The sequence below is a fragment of the Phycodurus eques genome, chromosome 2, assembly GCF_024500275.1.
Source record: "Phycodurus eques isolate BA_2022a chromosome 2, UOR_Pequ_1.1, whole genome shotgun sequence".
Classification (NCBI taxonomy): Eukaryota; Metazoa; Chordata; class Actinopteri; order Syngnathiformes; family Syngnathidae; genus Phycodurus; species Phycodurus eques.
The window spans coordinates 1,324,740-1,342,464 of NC_084526.1; the positions used below are offsets into that span (position 1 = coordinate 1,324,740).

General features: G+C 52.5%; 1 protein-coding gene across 5 annotated transcripts in view; it reads right to left on the minus strand.

Annotated features, from left to right (window-relative positions):
• The window catches only part of plekhg4 (pleckstrin homology domain containing, family G (with RhoGef domain) member 4), a 20,944-nt gene extending 3,300 nt beyond the window's left edge, over window positions 1-17,644 (minus strand). Inside the window, exons 1-16 of one of the 5 annotated variants that reach the window (XM_061704442.1) lie at window positions 17,154-17,644; window positions 15,222-15,536; window positions 8,203-8,679; window positions 5,827-7,146; window positions 5,309-5,435; window positions 5,151-5,241; window positions 5,002-5,088; window positions 4,812-4,928; window positions 4,630-4,728; window positions 4,252-4,533; window positions 3,538-3,660; window positions 2,943-3,134; window positions 1,734-2,608; window positions 1,254-1,503; window positions 662-751; window positions 355-579 (exon numbers count right to left, since the gene is read on the minus strand). In XM_061704442.1, the coding sequence (XP_061560426.1) occupies window positions 355-579; window positions 662-751; window positions 1,254-1,503; window positions 1,734-2,608; window positions 2,943-3,134; window positions 3,538-3,660; window positions 4,252-4,533; window positions 4,630-4,728; window positions 4,812-4,928; window positions 5,002-5,088; window positions 5,151-5,241; window positions 5,309-5,435; window positions 5,827-7,146; window positions 8,203-8,572 (4,248 nt within the window). In that variant the 5' untranslated portion in view covers window positions 8,573-8,679; window positions 15,222-15,536; window positions 17,154-17,644. Of the gene's footprint in view, window positions 1-354; window positions 580-661; window positions 752-1,253; window positions 1,504-1,733; window positions 2,609-2,942; window positions 3,135-3,537; window positions 3,661-4,251; window positions 4,534-4,629; window positions 4,729-4,811; window positions 4,929-5,001; window positions 5,089-5,150; window positions 5,242-5,308; window positions 5,436-5,826; window positions 7,147-7,854; window positions 8,092-8,202; window positions 8,680-10,600; window positions 11,294-12,700; window positions 12,962-15,221; window positions 15,537-17,153 lie in introns of those variants that run through there. The other 4 variants (XM_061704451.1, XM_061704460.1, XM_061704437.1 and 1 more) reach the window with 4 other exon arrangements.
• Window positions 17,645-17,725: the final 81 nt, after the last annotated feature.

Consider the following 17,725-nt stretch of genomic DNA (forward strand, 5'->3'; position numbering starts at 1 on the left):
CACTCCGGCGTTTGCTAGCAACCGCTTAGCAAACGCGCGGCACACTCCGGCGTTTGCTAGCAAACGCGCGGCACACTGGAACGTTTGGGCTGCCTCTCAACACGCCACCGCCTCGTCTTCCTGCAGTTCTACGTCACGCTCTTCTTTACGTGTGTAAATCATTGTTTGCATTTATTTTACAGTCATGTTGTTGCAGTTGCAAGACAAGTTGACTTATTTAAAAAGGCTGAGCCAGCGTTGATCGTAATATGCGGAAGTACCGGATCGTCTCAAGAAGTCCTATCTTTCGCATCTGAGCGATGCTCATCCCTAGTCCCGACGTATTCAAACAAACGAGAAGAGCTGCAAACGCACGTCGCAATGTCGGATGGCGTCCATGGCGAGAAGGTCGTTGCCGTGGCGAAGCTGGAACTTCACCATGGCGACGGCCTCCCGCAGCGAGGTGAGCTCCGCCTCTTGCGCCCCGCCCACTTCCTTGATGAGGTCGTCCAGCAGCAGCGCGTACTTGCTCATCCGCTGAACCGGCTTCAGCAGGTACGAGCACAAGTCCATCTTGTCGGCCAGCTCGCGCTGCTTCCTCTGCGCACGCACACACCCGTCAGCAATACGTCCAGTGACGGGTCAGCTGAGTTGAAAGGTCACGTGCTGAGTGTCATCCCACCTTGAAGAAGGCGAGGCCGTGATTGGCCAGCAGAGCGTCCGACTTTGGCTTGTTTTTACTGTACAGCGCGTACAGGCTAAACTGCTCCTGCTACACACACACACACACACACACACACACACAGTGTCAAGCAATAGAAGGCTAACTATGATGTCACATAACAGACACACCTGTGCGTGCAACCCACACACTAAGATCAGTTTGACTTGTGTCTGCGTCACCATGACAGTCGTCGGACGGGTTTGTGTGACCGTGGCAACAATCACCTGACATCAGCTTGACTTGTGACCACGGCAAGAAACGCCTGACCTTTTGCCCTGCGTGTTACCCTGACAACCCGATGTGGGTTTGGCGTGTGTTACCAGAGCGACAACCCCGACATCAACGTGAATGTTACCATGACAACAGTCACCTAACAGCGGGTTGCCGTAGCAACAACGCCCCGAGATCAGCTTGAATGTGACCGTGACGACAATCAGCTAGCGTCCGGTGGAGTGCGTTACCACAGCAACTGCCTGCCAGTTCGACATTTTTTACCGCCTGTGTGTTACCATGACAACATCCACCGACCGCGGCGCGTGCGGCGTCGTACGTGTCTGAGGAAGCACTGCGACACCCTCAGCGGATGTTTCCAGCAGGCCTCCAGTTCTTTCAGGAAGAACTGGCTGTGGAAGTCCAGAAGCTTCTCCAGGTTCCCGAAGACCACGAAGCGTTTCCCGCGCAGGTCCTGGGGGAGGTCTTCGCGCTCCATCTCGGGGAAGTAGTGATCAATCACGTAGCGTAGAGAGCGCACGTACTTGCGCTCCGTGGTCACCATTTCCTCCACGATGTGACGCAACTTCCTGTCCGGGGCAAAAAAAACAAAACGCTTTCAGTATGTCGCCGAACGTCCTTTCGCGGCAACGGACAACGACCACTCTTCTTGTTTGTTACCATGGCAACAGTTACCTGATCATGCCAGCTTGATTTGATTTGTTATGACAGCCGTTCAACTTGAATTTGAATTCCAATTCTTTGTGTTACCATGGCAACAACCAACAGACAGCAAGGCGATTGTTACAATCGTCGTCACCTTGACTGGTGTGTTACTATGGAAACAACCAACTGGCGCCACCACCGGTTGCCGAATGTATCTGATCTGTTACCACGGCGGCGAGCCGCCAGCTTGACTCGCGTAACCGCGGCAACAACCCACCTTCCGTCACCCCGTCCTGCCGCAGAGTGACTCTCAGGCGCGGCGGGGGTCCCCGGCGTGCCGGGCCCACGCCGTCCGTGCCCCGCCCGGACTTCGGGCCTGGGGCGCGGGTTTCGCTCGGCGCACTCAGTGCTGCTGACCTCCAAACCTCGGATGAACACGCCCGTGTTTCCTCTGCGCGCCGGCTCGCCGAGGGCGCGGGCAGGGGGGCCCGAGCGGCACGCCTTCTGGCCGGCGGCGGCGGGACAGTCGAAGCTCTGCGTTTTACGAAGCAGGCGGGGGAAGGAGCAAGGGGTGGAGCCGGCGGACGAGTGGAGGCGGGGCCTGGCGGGGTCGCCGCCAAACAGGCGCCAGAGGAGGGACGCTCGCCGGGGGTCGACGGGGGCCGACGGAGGGCTCCGGGCGGCGTCGCCGGCCCCCGTGGGCGTCTCCGCGGACGCGGCGCTTAAGCGCGAGCGTCGCTCGCGGGCCGAATCTCGAGCCGACCGCGCGTCGGCCATCTTCTTGTCGAACGTGGCGCGGGCCTCCAGACACGTGGCGCGGGCGAAGCTCAGCTGCCGCACGGCGCGCTCGTCCCGCAGCTCGTCGGCCAGCGCCTCCATCTCCTGGAAAGCGGCCTCTGGGATCGGAGGGTAACGGCGCCCGTGCTCCTCCAAGGAACCAATGGCGGCCCGGCACCGCTCCGGCGACATGTTCCTCTCCGCGGCGATGGCGGCCAGACGGTGGCGACTCTCGATCGCCCGGCCGTATGCCTGCACGCACGCACACACGCACGCACGCACACTCACAGGCTGGGAAAGTCGCGGCGTTGTCGGAGCGCGCCGTTCCCTACGGGCGGAACCGACGCGTTCAATATGGCCGACGCACCGCCGAAAGTTCGAGAAAAGCGTCGGACTGAATTTCCGGACGCCGAGGCGACGCTAGGATCGGTCCGAGACACACAAAAAACAAACGCGCAAAACAAAACAGTGTCCGCACGTAGATGGACACACAAACACGTCAATACTCACGCACAAAAGTGTCCCTTTTATTGTGAGCGCGTGTTTGTTGTGTTTGTCGAAGAGGAATGCGAAGAATTGCACGTACGTGGTCCAGGAATCGGTAGAGCGCGACGGCCTTGTCGATTTGCCGTCCGGCGGCGTCCACGCGCCGCGAGAACTCTCGGAGCTGAGCCCACATGGAGCCCACTCGGACCTCGTAGGCGCGCAGGTCCGAAGTCCAGACGCGGCGCCAGCGGTCCAGACCGCGCAGCAGAACCTCGCCTTCCTCGCACCGGGCCTACGCACACGCACACGCCTTGTGAGCAAAAGGAGCGACGTGACGGGATTTGCACAAAGTCCGCCGGGATCGGACGCCGGCGTCGGCTTTTCCAAATTGCGGCTGCGCTGCGCCCGTCCCGACGGCCGGGAGAATTTCAAAGCGGATCAAATGCAGAATTTGGCTAAGGTGGGAATTTTTTTCCAAATGGGATTTTTTTCTGTCTGTTTGTAGTTCCGAATGAGCTGAAAATGTAGAATTTGGAAGGGGAATGATAGGAACCCTTGTTGAACGTCTCGCTCGGAATTAATGGGGAATTTTGATCGCAGAAAAATGCGGCAATTCCCGCAAGGTGGAAACTAGTTTTGGGAGTATGTCGAAGCCTCGACGCAAGAAAGAAAGAAAGAGAAAAAGGAGGACCCACGCGCGCCGAGGAGCAGAAGTCTCGGAAGTCCCGCCGCTTCCGGCGCAGGGCCTCCGGCGAGCCGTCCGGTCGGCCGAGGCTCCCGAGTCGCAGCTCGCCCTCGCCCTCCATCCACGCCCTCACCTGGAACGCACACGCGCGCTTATCGATCACGCTCTCAGACGGAAGAGACATTATTCATTTGACCGATGCGAGTCTCGGCTTGCTTCTTATCCATCGCATCAGAAAACTTGATTGGGGACACTTCGCGGTCAAGCGACTGTGCCATTAAAAGTGTCCAAAAGGACACAATGATGACCTTTGACATTTTGGGGCTTTTCTGAAAACGAACTCGGGTGTCCAATTTTGTGCTCCTCATTCTTCTTCTTTTTCAAGCTGTCGTTAGTGTGAACAAATCTATATCGATACGTAGATATAGATATATTCTGTAGCGCTTCCCCTCACGCGGGTCGCATGCGCGCTGGAGCCTATCCCAGCTATCTTCGGGCGAGAGGCGGGACCGAACCGGTCGCCGGCCAATCGCGGCGCACATACAAACAAACAACCATTCGCACTCCCATTCACACCTCCGGGCAATTTAGAGTCGCCAATTGACCTACCGTGCATGTTTTCTGAGACCGGCCGAAATGACTTTAGAGAACGGGTGAGAAGCTCGGTCATCCGGGAGGGGCTCGGGATCCCCCCCCGGGAGAGCTGGAGGAAGTGGTCGGCCACCTGCGCGAAGGCGTCGGCCGCTGCCCAGAAGTCTCGGATGAAGTGGAGCTGCCGCGTCCTGCCGTTGTTGACGGCCACCAGTCGGTGGAGCAGCTCGTCCGCCCGCTCGTACAGACGGGAAACGCCGTCCGCCGCCGCCGCCGCAGGGCCGCCCTCGCCGTCGCCGTCCCGCCGCAGCAGCGACAGCGAGGTCCCGCCCTCCCGCTGCAAGCGCGCCAATCGGCCGTCTCCGAGGACGCCGCTCATCAACGCCCGGTAGCCGCTCAGCTGACGCTCGGCATCCTGGGAAACAACAACCGTAGGTGTGTGTGTGTGTGTGTGTGTGTCATTTGTGTATGCGTGTGCATTGTGTGTTCCTGTTTGCGCGCGTGTGTGTACCTGGCGGGTGTCGGGTAGGCGCGTGTCCTCCATGATGTCGACATTCTCGCGCAGCAGCTGGATGACGTCTTTGCACTGATTGGTCAGCTGCTCCACTCTCTGGCAGACACACAACACACGCGTGCCGTGCCTCATTGCGTGCGCATCGTGACGCCGGCGTGCGTGCGTGCGTGCGTACTGACGTATCGGAAGGCCAGCCAGCTGCTGTGGCTGAAGCGGAAAGAGCCTCCAAACTCTCCCGGAAGCTGCTCGGGATCCACGCGCTCAGCAAGACACTCGAGCGAGGTCAACACCTCCACCTGCGCGCGCACACGCATAAAAGCATGCACACGTGCTGTATAAAACGACCAACGCGCACACACGACACGTCACCTGCGTCCGTTTGTCCACCCGCACGGGCGCGTCCGCGTCCCGGTCGACGAGCACCAACACGCTGCGCAGGCGGTTCGGAAGCTCCTCCTACACGCGCAACCGAGCTGTCAATCGAGTCACGGCGCGCGAGCCGGCGCGTCCGGTCTCACCTGCACGGCCTCGAGAGCGGCGAGGAGGGCGGGCGCGGGCGCGGCCCGGCGGGCGTCCACCAGCGCCGTCACGGCGGGAGCGTCGGCCGCACTAGGGGACACCACGCGACGTCACCGCAACGGGAAGTGACATCATCGCGGGGGCCAAAGCGAGGTACCTGAGCGTGGAGGCGTAGTAGAGCATCAGGCGGAGAAGCTCGCCACGCCGGCATTCGGGCCTGGACCACACGGCGCCGTTTCCGGCGTCCACCGTCAGAAGAGCGCGTCCGCTTCGATCTCGACTTCCTGCGGGAAGGAAAACGCGTGCCGCAAGGAGGAGCTCAAAACAAGTCGCGCTGGTGACGCTCTGTGGCTCACCCCTCCGTTTCCCAGAGTCCTGAAACATCCTGTTCCCAATCCATTTCCAATTGGAGCTGGCGCTAACATTCGGTTACAGTAACAGTTTTTATGGCGTGTCGCAATGTTCCACAAGTATTACGAGCGACCGCAAAAAAGGTCACGCGTCGGGTGTACCACAATCGACTTCCACTCGCTCGAAGATAGCCGGGTTAGGCTCCGGCACGCCCGCGACCCGCGTGAGGACAAGCGGTACAGAAAACGGATGGGAAACAAAACCAACTAAACTCGGAAGTCAAGGCACCGCCGTAACCGTGAATGTGCGCGTGTGCGCGCTTACCAGGCAAAGCGATGACTCCAGAGTGCAGCAGCGTCCTGCTGAAGCTGGACTGGAACGAAGCCAGGCTTTGGTAGGACTCCCTGTGTTGCCATTTCCTTTCACAATAAGAGTCTTTGGTGCGCGTGGCGATTGAAACGGGTGCCAAACTGTCTTCAAAATAAGAGTCCTCAGCAAGACTGTGCATTTGTTGTATTTGTTCTGGAAGCTTTTCAGAACAAGAGCCTTCAGTCTGAATTTGTTCTGGGAGCTTTTCAGAATAAAAGTCTTCAGTGTGTATGTTTTGTTGCGGAAGCTTTTCAGAGTAAGAGTCCTCATTGTGAGTTTGTTCAGGAAGGTTTTCAGAACAAGAGCCTTCAGTCTGAATTTGTTCTGGGAGCTTTTCAGAATAAAAGTCCTCAGTGTGTATGTTTTGTTGTGGCAGCTTTTCAGAATAAGAGTCCTCATTGTGAGTTTGTTCAGGAAGCTTTTCAGAATAAGAGCCTTCAGTCTGAATTTGTTCTGGGAGCTTTTCAGAATAAAAGTCCTCATTGTGTATGTTTTGTTGCGGAAGATTTTCAGGGTAAGAGTCCTCATTGTGAGTTTGTTCAGGAAGCTTTTCAGAATAAGAGCCTTCAGTCTGAATTTGTTCTGGGAGCTTTTCAGAATAAAAGTCCTCAGTGTGTATGTTTTGTTGTGGCAGCTTTTCAGAATAAGAGTCCTCAGTGGGAATTTGTTCTGGGAGCTTTTCAGAATAAAAGTCCTCAGTGTGTATGTTTTGTTGTGGCAGCTTTTCAAAATAAGAGTCCTCAGTGGGAATTTGTTCTGGAAGCTTTTCAGAATAAAAATCCTCAACGTGTATGTTTTTTAGGGGAAGATTTTCAGGGTAAGAGTCCTCATTGTGAGTTTGTTCAGGAAGCTTTTCAGAATAAGAGCCTTCAGTCTGAATTTGTTCTGGGAGCTTTTCAGAATAAAAGTCCTCAGTGTGTATGTTTTGTTGCGGAAGATTTTCAGGGTAAGAGTCCTCATTGTGAGTTTGTTCAGGAAGCTTTTCAGAATAAGAGCCTTCAGTCTGAATTTGTTCTGGGAGCTTTTCAGAATAAAAGTCCTCAGTGTGTATGTTTTGTTGTGGCAGCTTTTCAAAATAAGAGTCCTTCTCTTCTTGCCCTCCCGGCCCTCCTTTCGCTTGCTTTTTCCCTCCGTCTCCACCCCGTCCGCTTCCCGTTGGGATCGTCGGCCGGACTTCCGCCGCCCCTCGTTTTCCGGCGGCTTCCGTCCGGTCCCGTCGTTCCTCTCGTTCCCGCTCTCCGCCCGTCGCCGTCTCGTCCTTCTCCCGGCGGAGCACTAAAGGTGCGATAAGGTGCGTTGATTAATGGACAACTCATCGACGATCAAATCTATCGACGACTATTTTGATAATCCGTTAATCGTTTGGAGCCACCGTTAAACTTCAAATTGTGCAAATCTTCGGAATTTCAGCCTCTCGAGATGAAATATTCTCCGATTTCTGTCGTCCTCCACGAAAGCAGACAATTCCAAAGAAGTTGGCACGTGAAACAAAACAGAATCCATCCATTTTCTGAGCCGCTTCTCCTCACGCGGGTCGCGGGCGTGCCGGAGCCAATCCCGGCTATCTTCGGGTGAGAGGCGGGGCGCACCCTGAACCGGTCGCCAGCCAATCGCAGGGCACATACAAACGAACGACCATTGGCACTCACATGCACACCTACGGGCAATTTAGAGTCTCCAGTTCATGCCTGTTTTTGGGATGCGGGAGGAAACCGGAGTGCCCGGACAAAAGCCACGCAGGCACGGGGAGAACATGCAAACTCCACACGGGCGGGGACGGGGACCGAATCCGGGTCCTCAGAACTGTGAGGCGGACGCTCTAACCGGTCGTCCACCGTGCCGCCTAAAACAGAATTCAATGATTTGCAAATCATTGTATTCTGTTTTTTTTTTTTAATTTATGTTTAACACAACGTCCCAACTTCATTGGAATCGGGGCTGAGAGACATTTGCAAACGTCTGCAAAACAATCAACATTTTTACCGATTTTCCGACGCCCGTTAACGGACCAAAACCAGAAGAACCGACTCATCGGCAATTTATGTTGCTGCATTTTCCGCACTGTCAATTTGAAATCATGTTCTGAAATGAAGGGATGGAAGTCAATCGTTTCTTTTGATCCAATGTATCGAGTCATCCCAAAACGAAGACCGTCGAATGGCTTGTCCAACTAATGGTGAGTCAGCGCCCCGGACGGAAATGAAAAGCGTTCGATCCGATTTATCGACGGACCGAAGGAAAAGTAAGTCGGCCGTCTTAATGTCTCATTGAAGCGATGGCGAGTCGCAGCCCTGCGGAGCGCCGACGCTCCCCCGGTGCGGCGACCCCTACCGTCCTCTCCTCCCCGCCTCCGCTGCTCCGAGCCCTTCGTCCGCTGCCGCCTTTCGGTTGGCGCGGTCGGGGCTGCCGGATCACGCGATCGGCGGCCGGAGGGCACCCGATCGGTCGGCGTGCGCGTGCGATGACCGGCCCGGGTCGAGGATCCGTCCTGCGGGGAAAATCCGGGCAGCCTCATCTCCGTCGCAGCCACGTACTCGCCCTCCGACTCCTCGCTCTCGCCGCGGGCCGCCCGTCGGTCCGCTTCTAGCCCGGCGTCCTCGGGGGAGGCGACCCGGAAGACGTCGCGCTGCGCAGAGAGGAGGCGGCGTCCCGGTCCGGAAACTCCCGGCCGCTCCCCGCTCACGGAGTCCAGCCAGGCCATGCCCGAGACTCCTAGCGCAGACGCTCGCCGACGCGCAGAGCGGCAAGTAGAAGTCGAAGGACGACCTTCTCACGCGGCTCGGCCGACGCGCGGCCCGGACGGTCACGCTGAGTACGAGAGAGGGCAGACATTAGCGCCGCATCGGCGCCACTTGGCGAATCATTTGGAATTATAGCGAATGAAGTAGAATGAGGTGAACACTTTGGACTTGAGACTGTTGGAGGGAGCGGGACCCGTAGGATGGGTCCTAATACGGGCAAAATGGTGACATATCGCGTATATTGTGACAGAACCCAATGTTCCGTGGTCTCTCCGTGGGCTGGATTACGGAGCGGAGCGGATCGCATGTGGCCTGCGGGCCATATTTTCCCTGGCCCTCCCCTAGCATGTGCTGGTTACAAAAATAAGACCCCCCCCAAATTATGACGACGACGACCGGCAGAAGTGTTGAAGAAGGAAGGCTCGTTCGGGTGCGAACTGATCCACGGCGCCGTTGTTCAGGTTCTGCCGGTTTGGATGAATGGTCGCAGGCAGCAGCTCGGAATAACCTGTTCTTCTCTTGTCGTCACGGTGACGTGAGTGTCAAAATGAAAACATCCCGGAGCAGACCGTCGGTCTTGCAGTCGGAACACAAACGCACGAAGATTCCGAACGCCAAAGCCGTCAAAAGCCACGCCTGCGAGCGGAGTGCCCGTTACGAAATTCGCTCCGTGGTTTATTTCCGAACCCTGCAAAAGCAAACAACCGCCGCACGAATCCCTCGCGATATCGCCGTTCACTTCTTGCGGATTCAGTGCGTCCCAGATTTCTTTTGCAGGTCCGTGTTGTGCACTTACTCACCGACACATCTCTGATGCGCTTAACTTTATTGGCTGTACGATTTTAATGTGGCAGCAATGACTCACACGAGGTCAACTGAAGATGACCGGAAAGTCACGATTTAAAACACCAGCTCCATTCAGAGTTTTTATTAAATACATTTACGAATACAAAGCTTAGCCTGACCCATCGCTTATGCACACACTATCGACGAGATCGCAAGGGCAACGTTTAGCTTGATTTTCTACAACTACAATACTGTCATTAACTCACTCAGTGCCACTGACGAATATACTCGTCAAATAGAATCAATGCATTCCCTTACCATTGATGCGTGACACTCGTCAATTATGTTTTTTTGCGATTGCATGTTTTAACACAGAACATGGTCATTATCAGTGCTGCTACATGTGCCGTTTCCCTGAATGACCTCACGTCTGATCGTCTCAAAATGACAAGCGTGGGTGTGTGCATATGCGCTGGGAGGGGCTATTTGCTCACTGCAAAGATTGCCTGCTTAATTTGTCGATCGTTTTCATTTCCCTCCTTATTACAAACAGTCACGTGTCACGGTTTTAATAGCTTTGTGATGAAGCTAGCCGAGCTAACGACGCTAAGCCCTGTTTCGAGCGTATGAAGATACTGTATGTGCAAAGTTAAAAGGGCCAGACTCCTTGAAAGAGAACTGTATTATTACTTTTGTATATATTATATTGTAAAACAAACTATCATTAAAATAGAGTGAAATAATCGCAATAGTATATTTGTACCCACCCTGACACACTTGATCAACGCCAAGACACGAGCGTTAAGGCTTTGCCCTTGTTTTGAGTGTCCCGTTTGTTTCCTATTCAATTTGGACTTGTGGACAGAAGTCGCATTGCTTCCGGCTGAGGTGTGTTTCTATAAACACAACCAAGCGGCGTTGAGACGCGTCCAAATGTCCGCCACGTGTCAACACCGACAAGTAGCTTTCGCAGGTGTCAGCTTTCGGGGCTCGTTCCGCTTTTGTTCCGGTTTCTGCAGTTTTTGAAAGTGCCCTTTGAAATCCGTTTGCTCTTTGAGGGCGAAAACTAAACGACTTGCTACAACTTGGTGGAAACCCTGCACCCCTGGTCGCCCCGCCCCGGCACATCGACCAACGGTCACGATATACATGTGACAAAGCTAGCAGGAGCGAGTGACTCCAATGCGTGTGCGTGATCGTACCGTAGCGCACGCAAGCGTGTCCTTGCTTGTTGTGCGTTCCGCTTTGTAGTTGTGTCTTCCGTTCAGGAATTTGGGAAATGTCGAATTTCTGTGACGCTGTTAAGGGGTCGCGCGTCACCTTTAGGGATGATAATTGAAAACCGATTCTCCGGGTGCTCTGATAAGAAATGAATCCATTCCATTGAATCGAATCCTTATCAACGCCACAGTAGCAGTAGCATTCGGTTCCTCGTTCGAATCCCTGGGAACCGGTTTCGCCGGTTCGTCGCGCCGCTCAGTCAGACCGCGGATTTAGAACGGAGCAACAATGGACCGTGAAAAAAATATATATAAATTAATGCTCGGAGTAGTGGGTATCTCGGCACGACACACCCGTCAGGTGGACGGATTAGCTCGACAAAGGCGATTGACGCAGATTGAAATCAGAATCGTTACATCCCGTTTGGACCATTGCAATCCCCTCTTCTTTGGTCCGACCCATAAACTGCAACTGGTCCAGAACGCTGCCGCCCCCCGTCATCGGAAGAACGCAGTCCACCAATCACACGCCTTCAAATCTCTCCTCTCATCTCACCGTCTCCGAACCGACAACAAATCCCACATCGACTGACCTGACGAGCAAAAACGTTGCAATGGAGGATGCCCGCTCCGGAGGTGGGTAGAGGAGCCAAACGTTGTCCTCAAGTGAGACGACTGTTACGTGACGAGAATGGGACTCGAGTCAAAGTCAAACGTAGCCCCCCGGAAAATGACTCGAGTACGACGAAAAAAGTACACCGTGCCGAATAAATAGCAACTTGTGATTGTTTTTAACCACAGCATGAACATCAATTTCAAAACCAATCCCACCTTCGCCGTATTGTCTGGATGTTTACCATCTGCGGCGCACACTTCGCCGGCGGACTTGACGTCGCGTTCGATGTTTCGGACTCCCGGGGTAACGCTATTTTGCTATCGTCGTGACCACGAAAGTAGCTTAACTTCTGAAAATCGAGTTGATGTTGGAACAGTGACGCTACGAACTGGTCGTGCCGCTTGTATCCGGCACTGCTGCGTTTGGTTGTAAACGTAACGAGAGCTCTCGCGCTCCTTTTAGGAGATGAAAACCATAACACCGATTCCTAGCCTCGCCATAAAACCGATTCCTAGCCTCGCCGTATCCGGCCCGCAGCCCTACAACCGATGTATCTCAAGATTCCTGGCGGATTTTGGATCGATGGTCTCGTCTGCTACCGATACAAATCGCATCTCTCGCCTTAAAGAGCAAATATTCGATTCCGCCCTTAATTGATTGGAAAACTATTTCACAGTGAAAAACCCCAGCCGACACAATCGTTTGTTTGTTTCCGTTTTCCCCTTTGACCCCTCGTGGCAGGCTTCGGACCACGTGACCTTTCACCTCGAACTACGGCTCCCTTCCAGACGGCCTGCTTTGATTCCCGTGAGTTCAAAGGTCAGGAGTTGAGGACGCCGCCGCCGAAAGACAATTTGCCGTAACCTAACTCCGTTGACGCCTTCTTATACGCTTTGAAAGTTATTTCAATGATCTTTGTGAGACAAAGAAGGATGGATAATTGCAATTTTATCTTTTAAATACAATTACAATGTTACGAAAAATCAAGTTCTGCTCGCTTGTTCACAAGTCAAAAGTTTTATATTCAAATCACACTTTGTTTTTGTTTTTTTTTTCCCCCCCCTAAAAGAACCCAGTGACCTCTTGGCCTTCCCTTTGACATCCCCCCTCCACGTACACACACGCGCAAGCGCACAGGCACGGACACGCAGCCACCTGCCCGAACTCCGCCCCCCCTCCGGCTGGCATTCTTTACACACCCCGCTGAGCGCGCTCAGTCGAAAAAATTCTTTTCCGCATCACGTCAACAGTCACGAGATGACGCGGACGCGGTCGTTCGCGAGGTCCGCGTTGCGATGTCCGCAAAAGGGAGGGCCGACGTTCCGACGATTCCGAGCGAAAGGACAACTCGGACGACACGGCGGCGGCGCGCGGAAAAAACGGGAGCCGACTCGCTCGGTCACGTGCGAGCGCGGCAAGGTAACGTTAGCGCGCTCGTGAAGCAAACTCCGGCAACGAGCGCTTACCCTTGAGCGGGGACTCATCCTCCAAAAGTATCCAAACACGGCGCAGCGAGGCCAGCGCGCGTGCGTTCCCAAAAATCCGTCTGCCGTCTGGCACAGCTCGAGCCCTCTTCTTCTTCCTCTTCTTCTTCTTCTCTCTCTCTCTCTCTCTGTCTGTCTCTCACACTCAGACGCAGACAGACACACCCGCCCTCGCGCACCAGCAGTGTGACATTGTTCAGCGAGCAGCTCAGACTTTTAAATAGTTCAAATAAACCTGACGTGATCAGACATGCAAACACCGAAGGCAAAAAAAAAAAAAAAAACAACACTGGGGGTCTGGGGTCTGGGGGGGGGAATATTCACCATTTGGACATAAATGAAGCAATCTGGAAGACCCGAGAGGCAAAATAAACATTTTCTTCACGCAGAAAAACTTTTACACCGCTCAAGCGCACGTTGATGTACAAACGTGGGATTCAAATGTGATTTGGCGCATTTCTTCGCATTTCTGTTTTGGCCTCCAACACCTGCACTTGATGCCCGCCTCAAGCTGTGCCACACCAATAGCATCCCCCTCTTTAAGCGCTCTCCTTCTGGAACTGAATTGACCAAAATCATTGTCTCAATCATGACCGACTTCAATCCTCATCCCAAATGCATCCTCCAGCCAAGTCCAAGTCCCTGATCTATGTTCGCCATCTACAGTCCTCATTACCCGTTCCTAATCCTAAACCCAGCCCCTTACCCGTGTTCCTGCTGCTAAAGCCAGACCTGGTCCATGTTAACCAAGTCCCTGAGCCATGTTCCTGATCTAAACGGAGTCCACGGTCCAAAAGCTAGACGTTGATCCACGTTCCCGATCATGATCGCAGTCCCCGATCCATGTTCCTCACGTTGCCATGTTCATCGTCCTTGTTCCGCAGCTTTCGGAATCTTGAGAAGTCGGGTGCGTCTGTCGTGTGCGAGCTCTAAATTCTGTGTGTAATCTTTGACATACGAATCAAGAAGCAGGATCTGTGCTGACCTGTGCTAACCAGGGCTAATGCGTGCTAGCGTGGCGATGACCCAGATTGCCTGACCGCAGCTATGCTGGGAACACTTGCTGTGCCAACTGAGTCGCGTCCATAAAAGGTGCTGGTAGAAATCTACTGTTGCCCCTGTTTCATTTCTTCTGGCCCGGTTGAGCGTGTTAAATTTGCTCAAGATGAATCTCCACCTCTATCAATACAAATGGGCATCCCACAGGGCTCAATACTCAGACCTTTGCTGTTTAGTCTCGTTATACGTGACTTGCCCTGAATCTGTGCCGGTGTCAGTTGCCAGCTGTACGCAGATGATGCAGTTCTTTATGCACCCGCCAAGACACCAGCGCAGACTGCTGATGCGCTAGCTACGTCTCTGGTCGAGGAACAAAAATGAGATGGTGCTTAACCTTTCCAAAACAGAATCAATGCGTTTCTCGATTTTAAAAAAATATCTACATTTAGAAGCAAGCTTTTGTTGAAATTTACAAAATGACAAAGTGCAACAGAATTGAAATACCTTGACCCCCAACTTAAATTCGATAAACACGCATCAAATTATTTTATTTATTTTCCCCCCCCCCCCCCCCCACATACCTCAAACTGCATGACCGTTTGGGCTCAAGCGGCTCCCACAGCCACCAAACACATTTATTTGTTCCCTGTGGAACCAAATTCATGGTTTCTTAAACAAACTTTTAAATGTGTAAACAACTTAAGCACCTGTGCCAACCAGTCGATTGACCGAGAGACAAAAGAGCGTCACTAGAAGCTCCTCGAACCAAATTCGCCACAATTTAAAAAATTGCAGGACACCGTTTGGACAATCAGCCTTTTCCTACTCGAGTTATCAGAAATAAAATCCATTTTAGAGCTAAAGATGTTCACCACCAGGACAAAAACCTGGTGAAAGAAGAAAAAAAAAAGAAAAAACTGTACTCATCTCTAAATAGTGTGGATATGGTGTGAGAGGAAGTGAGTGAAGGTTGTCTATCACAATAACGCAATATTGGATTCATGAATGATTCTATTGTATGTTAGTATTTTTATTTGATGCATATTTGATACTGCAGTGCGATGTTCTTAATGGCTGTATATTTCAAGTTGTACGGCATTGTTGTGCAACAGCCCGATCACATCAGCTGCAAGCTTGGAACTTTGTCAGATTGTCCCTGTCAAATAAATACAAAAACGAGAGGGGGCCCAATACAGAACCCTACGGAGTACCGCGGTCGTGTTTTGCAGTGACAGGCGGAAGCGCAGCACAACTCATCACACAAGAATGTCATGAACGCTTTCCACCTCGCAGGGCAATTTACAGCGCACCAATCCCTCACACTCATTAGCGCAGGGGTGTCAAACTCATTTTTGTGCGCACATTCCTCAAACGGACAGATGAAACGTCAAAATTGAAACATGGCAAATTTGAGTTGAAGTCAATCATGAAATTGCGGTATTTGGAGGGGTTAACAACCGGGCTGCGGCAATTACGAAGAAAAGACAATTGACGCCAGCTTTACCTTGACTTCGTGGCTTGCGGCAAATGTTTTTCCGCGTGTCCAAACGAGCAACAGCTTTTCCACTTGGTCCACGGGTTTCTGTGGCTCCTTTCGATACGTCGCTCTTTTCTCGGCCACGTCAACAGCAACAGAAACACGGGGGCAATTGTGGACTCATTTCTCTCTTTCTTTCTTTCTTACAAGCAAGCTGTGCGTGTGCCATTGTTTTTTTCCACAATGAGTCCCCCGCTCTTGCCACGCAAAGTCCGTTGCTTTCCTGGGACACATCGGCCCATATTCTCCCGCTGGTGCATAAAAAGTCCTCGAGGTGAGCGCCTACAAGTATGGAGAAAGCACATGTCGAACAATTATTTGCACGTGCCTTTTTCAAATCCACAAATATATCCGCGATTAACACGTGGTTTTTTTTTTTCACTCATCATTTGTAAACATTCAATTTTGCTTGTGAATTGTTGAAGGTGCGTTTGTGGATCAGCGGGCAAGCGCATTTATTTTGGAGACAAACATAACATAACATAACCCATTCTTGCTCGATGTACAGCTTCAGCTCTTCAACGGTCCGGGGTCTCCGTTGTCGTATTTTACGCTTCATAACGCGCCGCGCGTTTTCAAATGGGAGACAGGTCTGGACTGCGGGCAGGCCAGTCGAGTACCCGCACTCTTTTACGACGAAGCCACGCTGTTGAACGCGGTTTGGCATCGTCTTGCTGAAATAAGCAGGGGCGTCCGTGAAAAAGACGTCGCTTGGATGGCAGCGTATGTTTCTCCAAAACCTGTACGTTGGGGACTTCATCGTACTGCTGGGGGACTTCAATGCTCACGTGGGACATGGAAGGGCGTGATGGGGAGGAACGGCCACCCCGATCAGAACCCGAGTGGTGTCCTGTTATCGGACTTCTGTGCTCTGCTACGTCAGGTGGTCGGTGCCTGTCGTGGCGGCAATCCCCGGAGGCAAGCTGAAAGAGGAGTCCTATCGGGCTTTTTTGGCCCGTGGGACTCCTGAGGCAGCTGATGGGTTATGAATGAATGAAAGTAATTCCAGCCTAACCCCAAATAAACATTTTGCTCTTTATTTTTGAGAAAAATAGCACTGTACAGTGCATCATAATTTATGATAAAAACATACTGTCATGACATCATTCAGTAGAATGAAAAAGAATTCAGCTGTTTGCCTCACATTTTCTTATCCATTCAATGCACATGGTGCTGCTCATTCGAGTCTGTCATCGGGTCGGGCATCATTTGAATTGGAGCATTTCCGGTTCCTCATTTCGATTCCGGTTCTCTTAGCGGGCTGGGTCCAAAACGTTTGCATGGTTGAAATTAAGGCTGGCCAAATCATGCGCATCCATTTTCTTAGCAGCCCGCAGCATCGACTAAAATGAACTTTGACTCGGGGTTCTTTAGAACCAGTCAGTATCAATATCAAACCGATGCAGAGAACAAATTTTGGTTTCTATTCTTTTTTCCTATAGCTTCTACGTGCAAGTTTTAACTTGACTTCCTGTTTTAAGCTTGTAGCCTTTTGTTTTGAAGGGTACGCACCAACTGCAACGCCACATTTTAGCACGATAAGTAACGGAAGTAAACCTAGACGGCGAGAGGAAGCGTAACGAATGGAACCGATTGTTCTAAAACGTTGATTCCTTTCCCTACCCACTTGATGAGACACGAGTTTAGTGTTTGTGATACTGCGAGACAACATTTATGTGAATTTGGTCCCAATTTATTGTGGTGTAAAGTTGCTAAGTGTAACCTTTGGTGAACTTTTAGTCCAATGTTAATCCTTCCCCCCCCCCCCCCTCCCGTCACCAGGTCTGGTTAGAAGACTAAAATAAACGCTAAAAACCATCAGCGCAAGAGTGCAACCCCAGCGTTGAACTGGTGAGCTGCCTCAATGTTGGCATAGACGTATTTGATTCTTTCACTCACCCAAGTGACTTGACCGAAGTTCCCGCGCGGCGGAGGCTGAGGCTCGGAGCGCGTCAGACGCCACACGTCGCGCAAAGCCTCCTTTGCACAATATCATCGTATTCCAAGGTCTTGCGCTGAGGCAACTCGACATTCGTTTTAGCAAAGTTAAGACACACTTTTGTTTGGCGCAGCTGTCGGGCACAGCGCGTCTTCCTGTGCGTTCTTCTTCGTTGGTTTTCCCCTTCTTCATCGGGTGGGCGGACTGCAGGCATCGAAACTGGGAACCGAAATTATTTCATTTGAACGATTCCGGGAGAACCGGAACGCTAGTCCCGGTTCCAATCGGTTCGCCATTCTCGATGCCCCGCCCTAGTCTGCCACCCGGGGGCAGTATACAGGCCAGCTCAAGAGGAATTCATTTTGTCGTTTTTCGCGGAGGATAAACAACACAGTGTATGACTCGGTAGTTATTTCTTATTGACTCAATGTGTTGCTGCGCCGTTGTGCGTTGACAGCCGACTTCCTGTTTGTTGACATTTGACTTCCTGTCACATGACACGCGAGCTGATGAATAGTTTTTAGTTACTGTC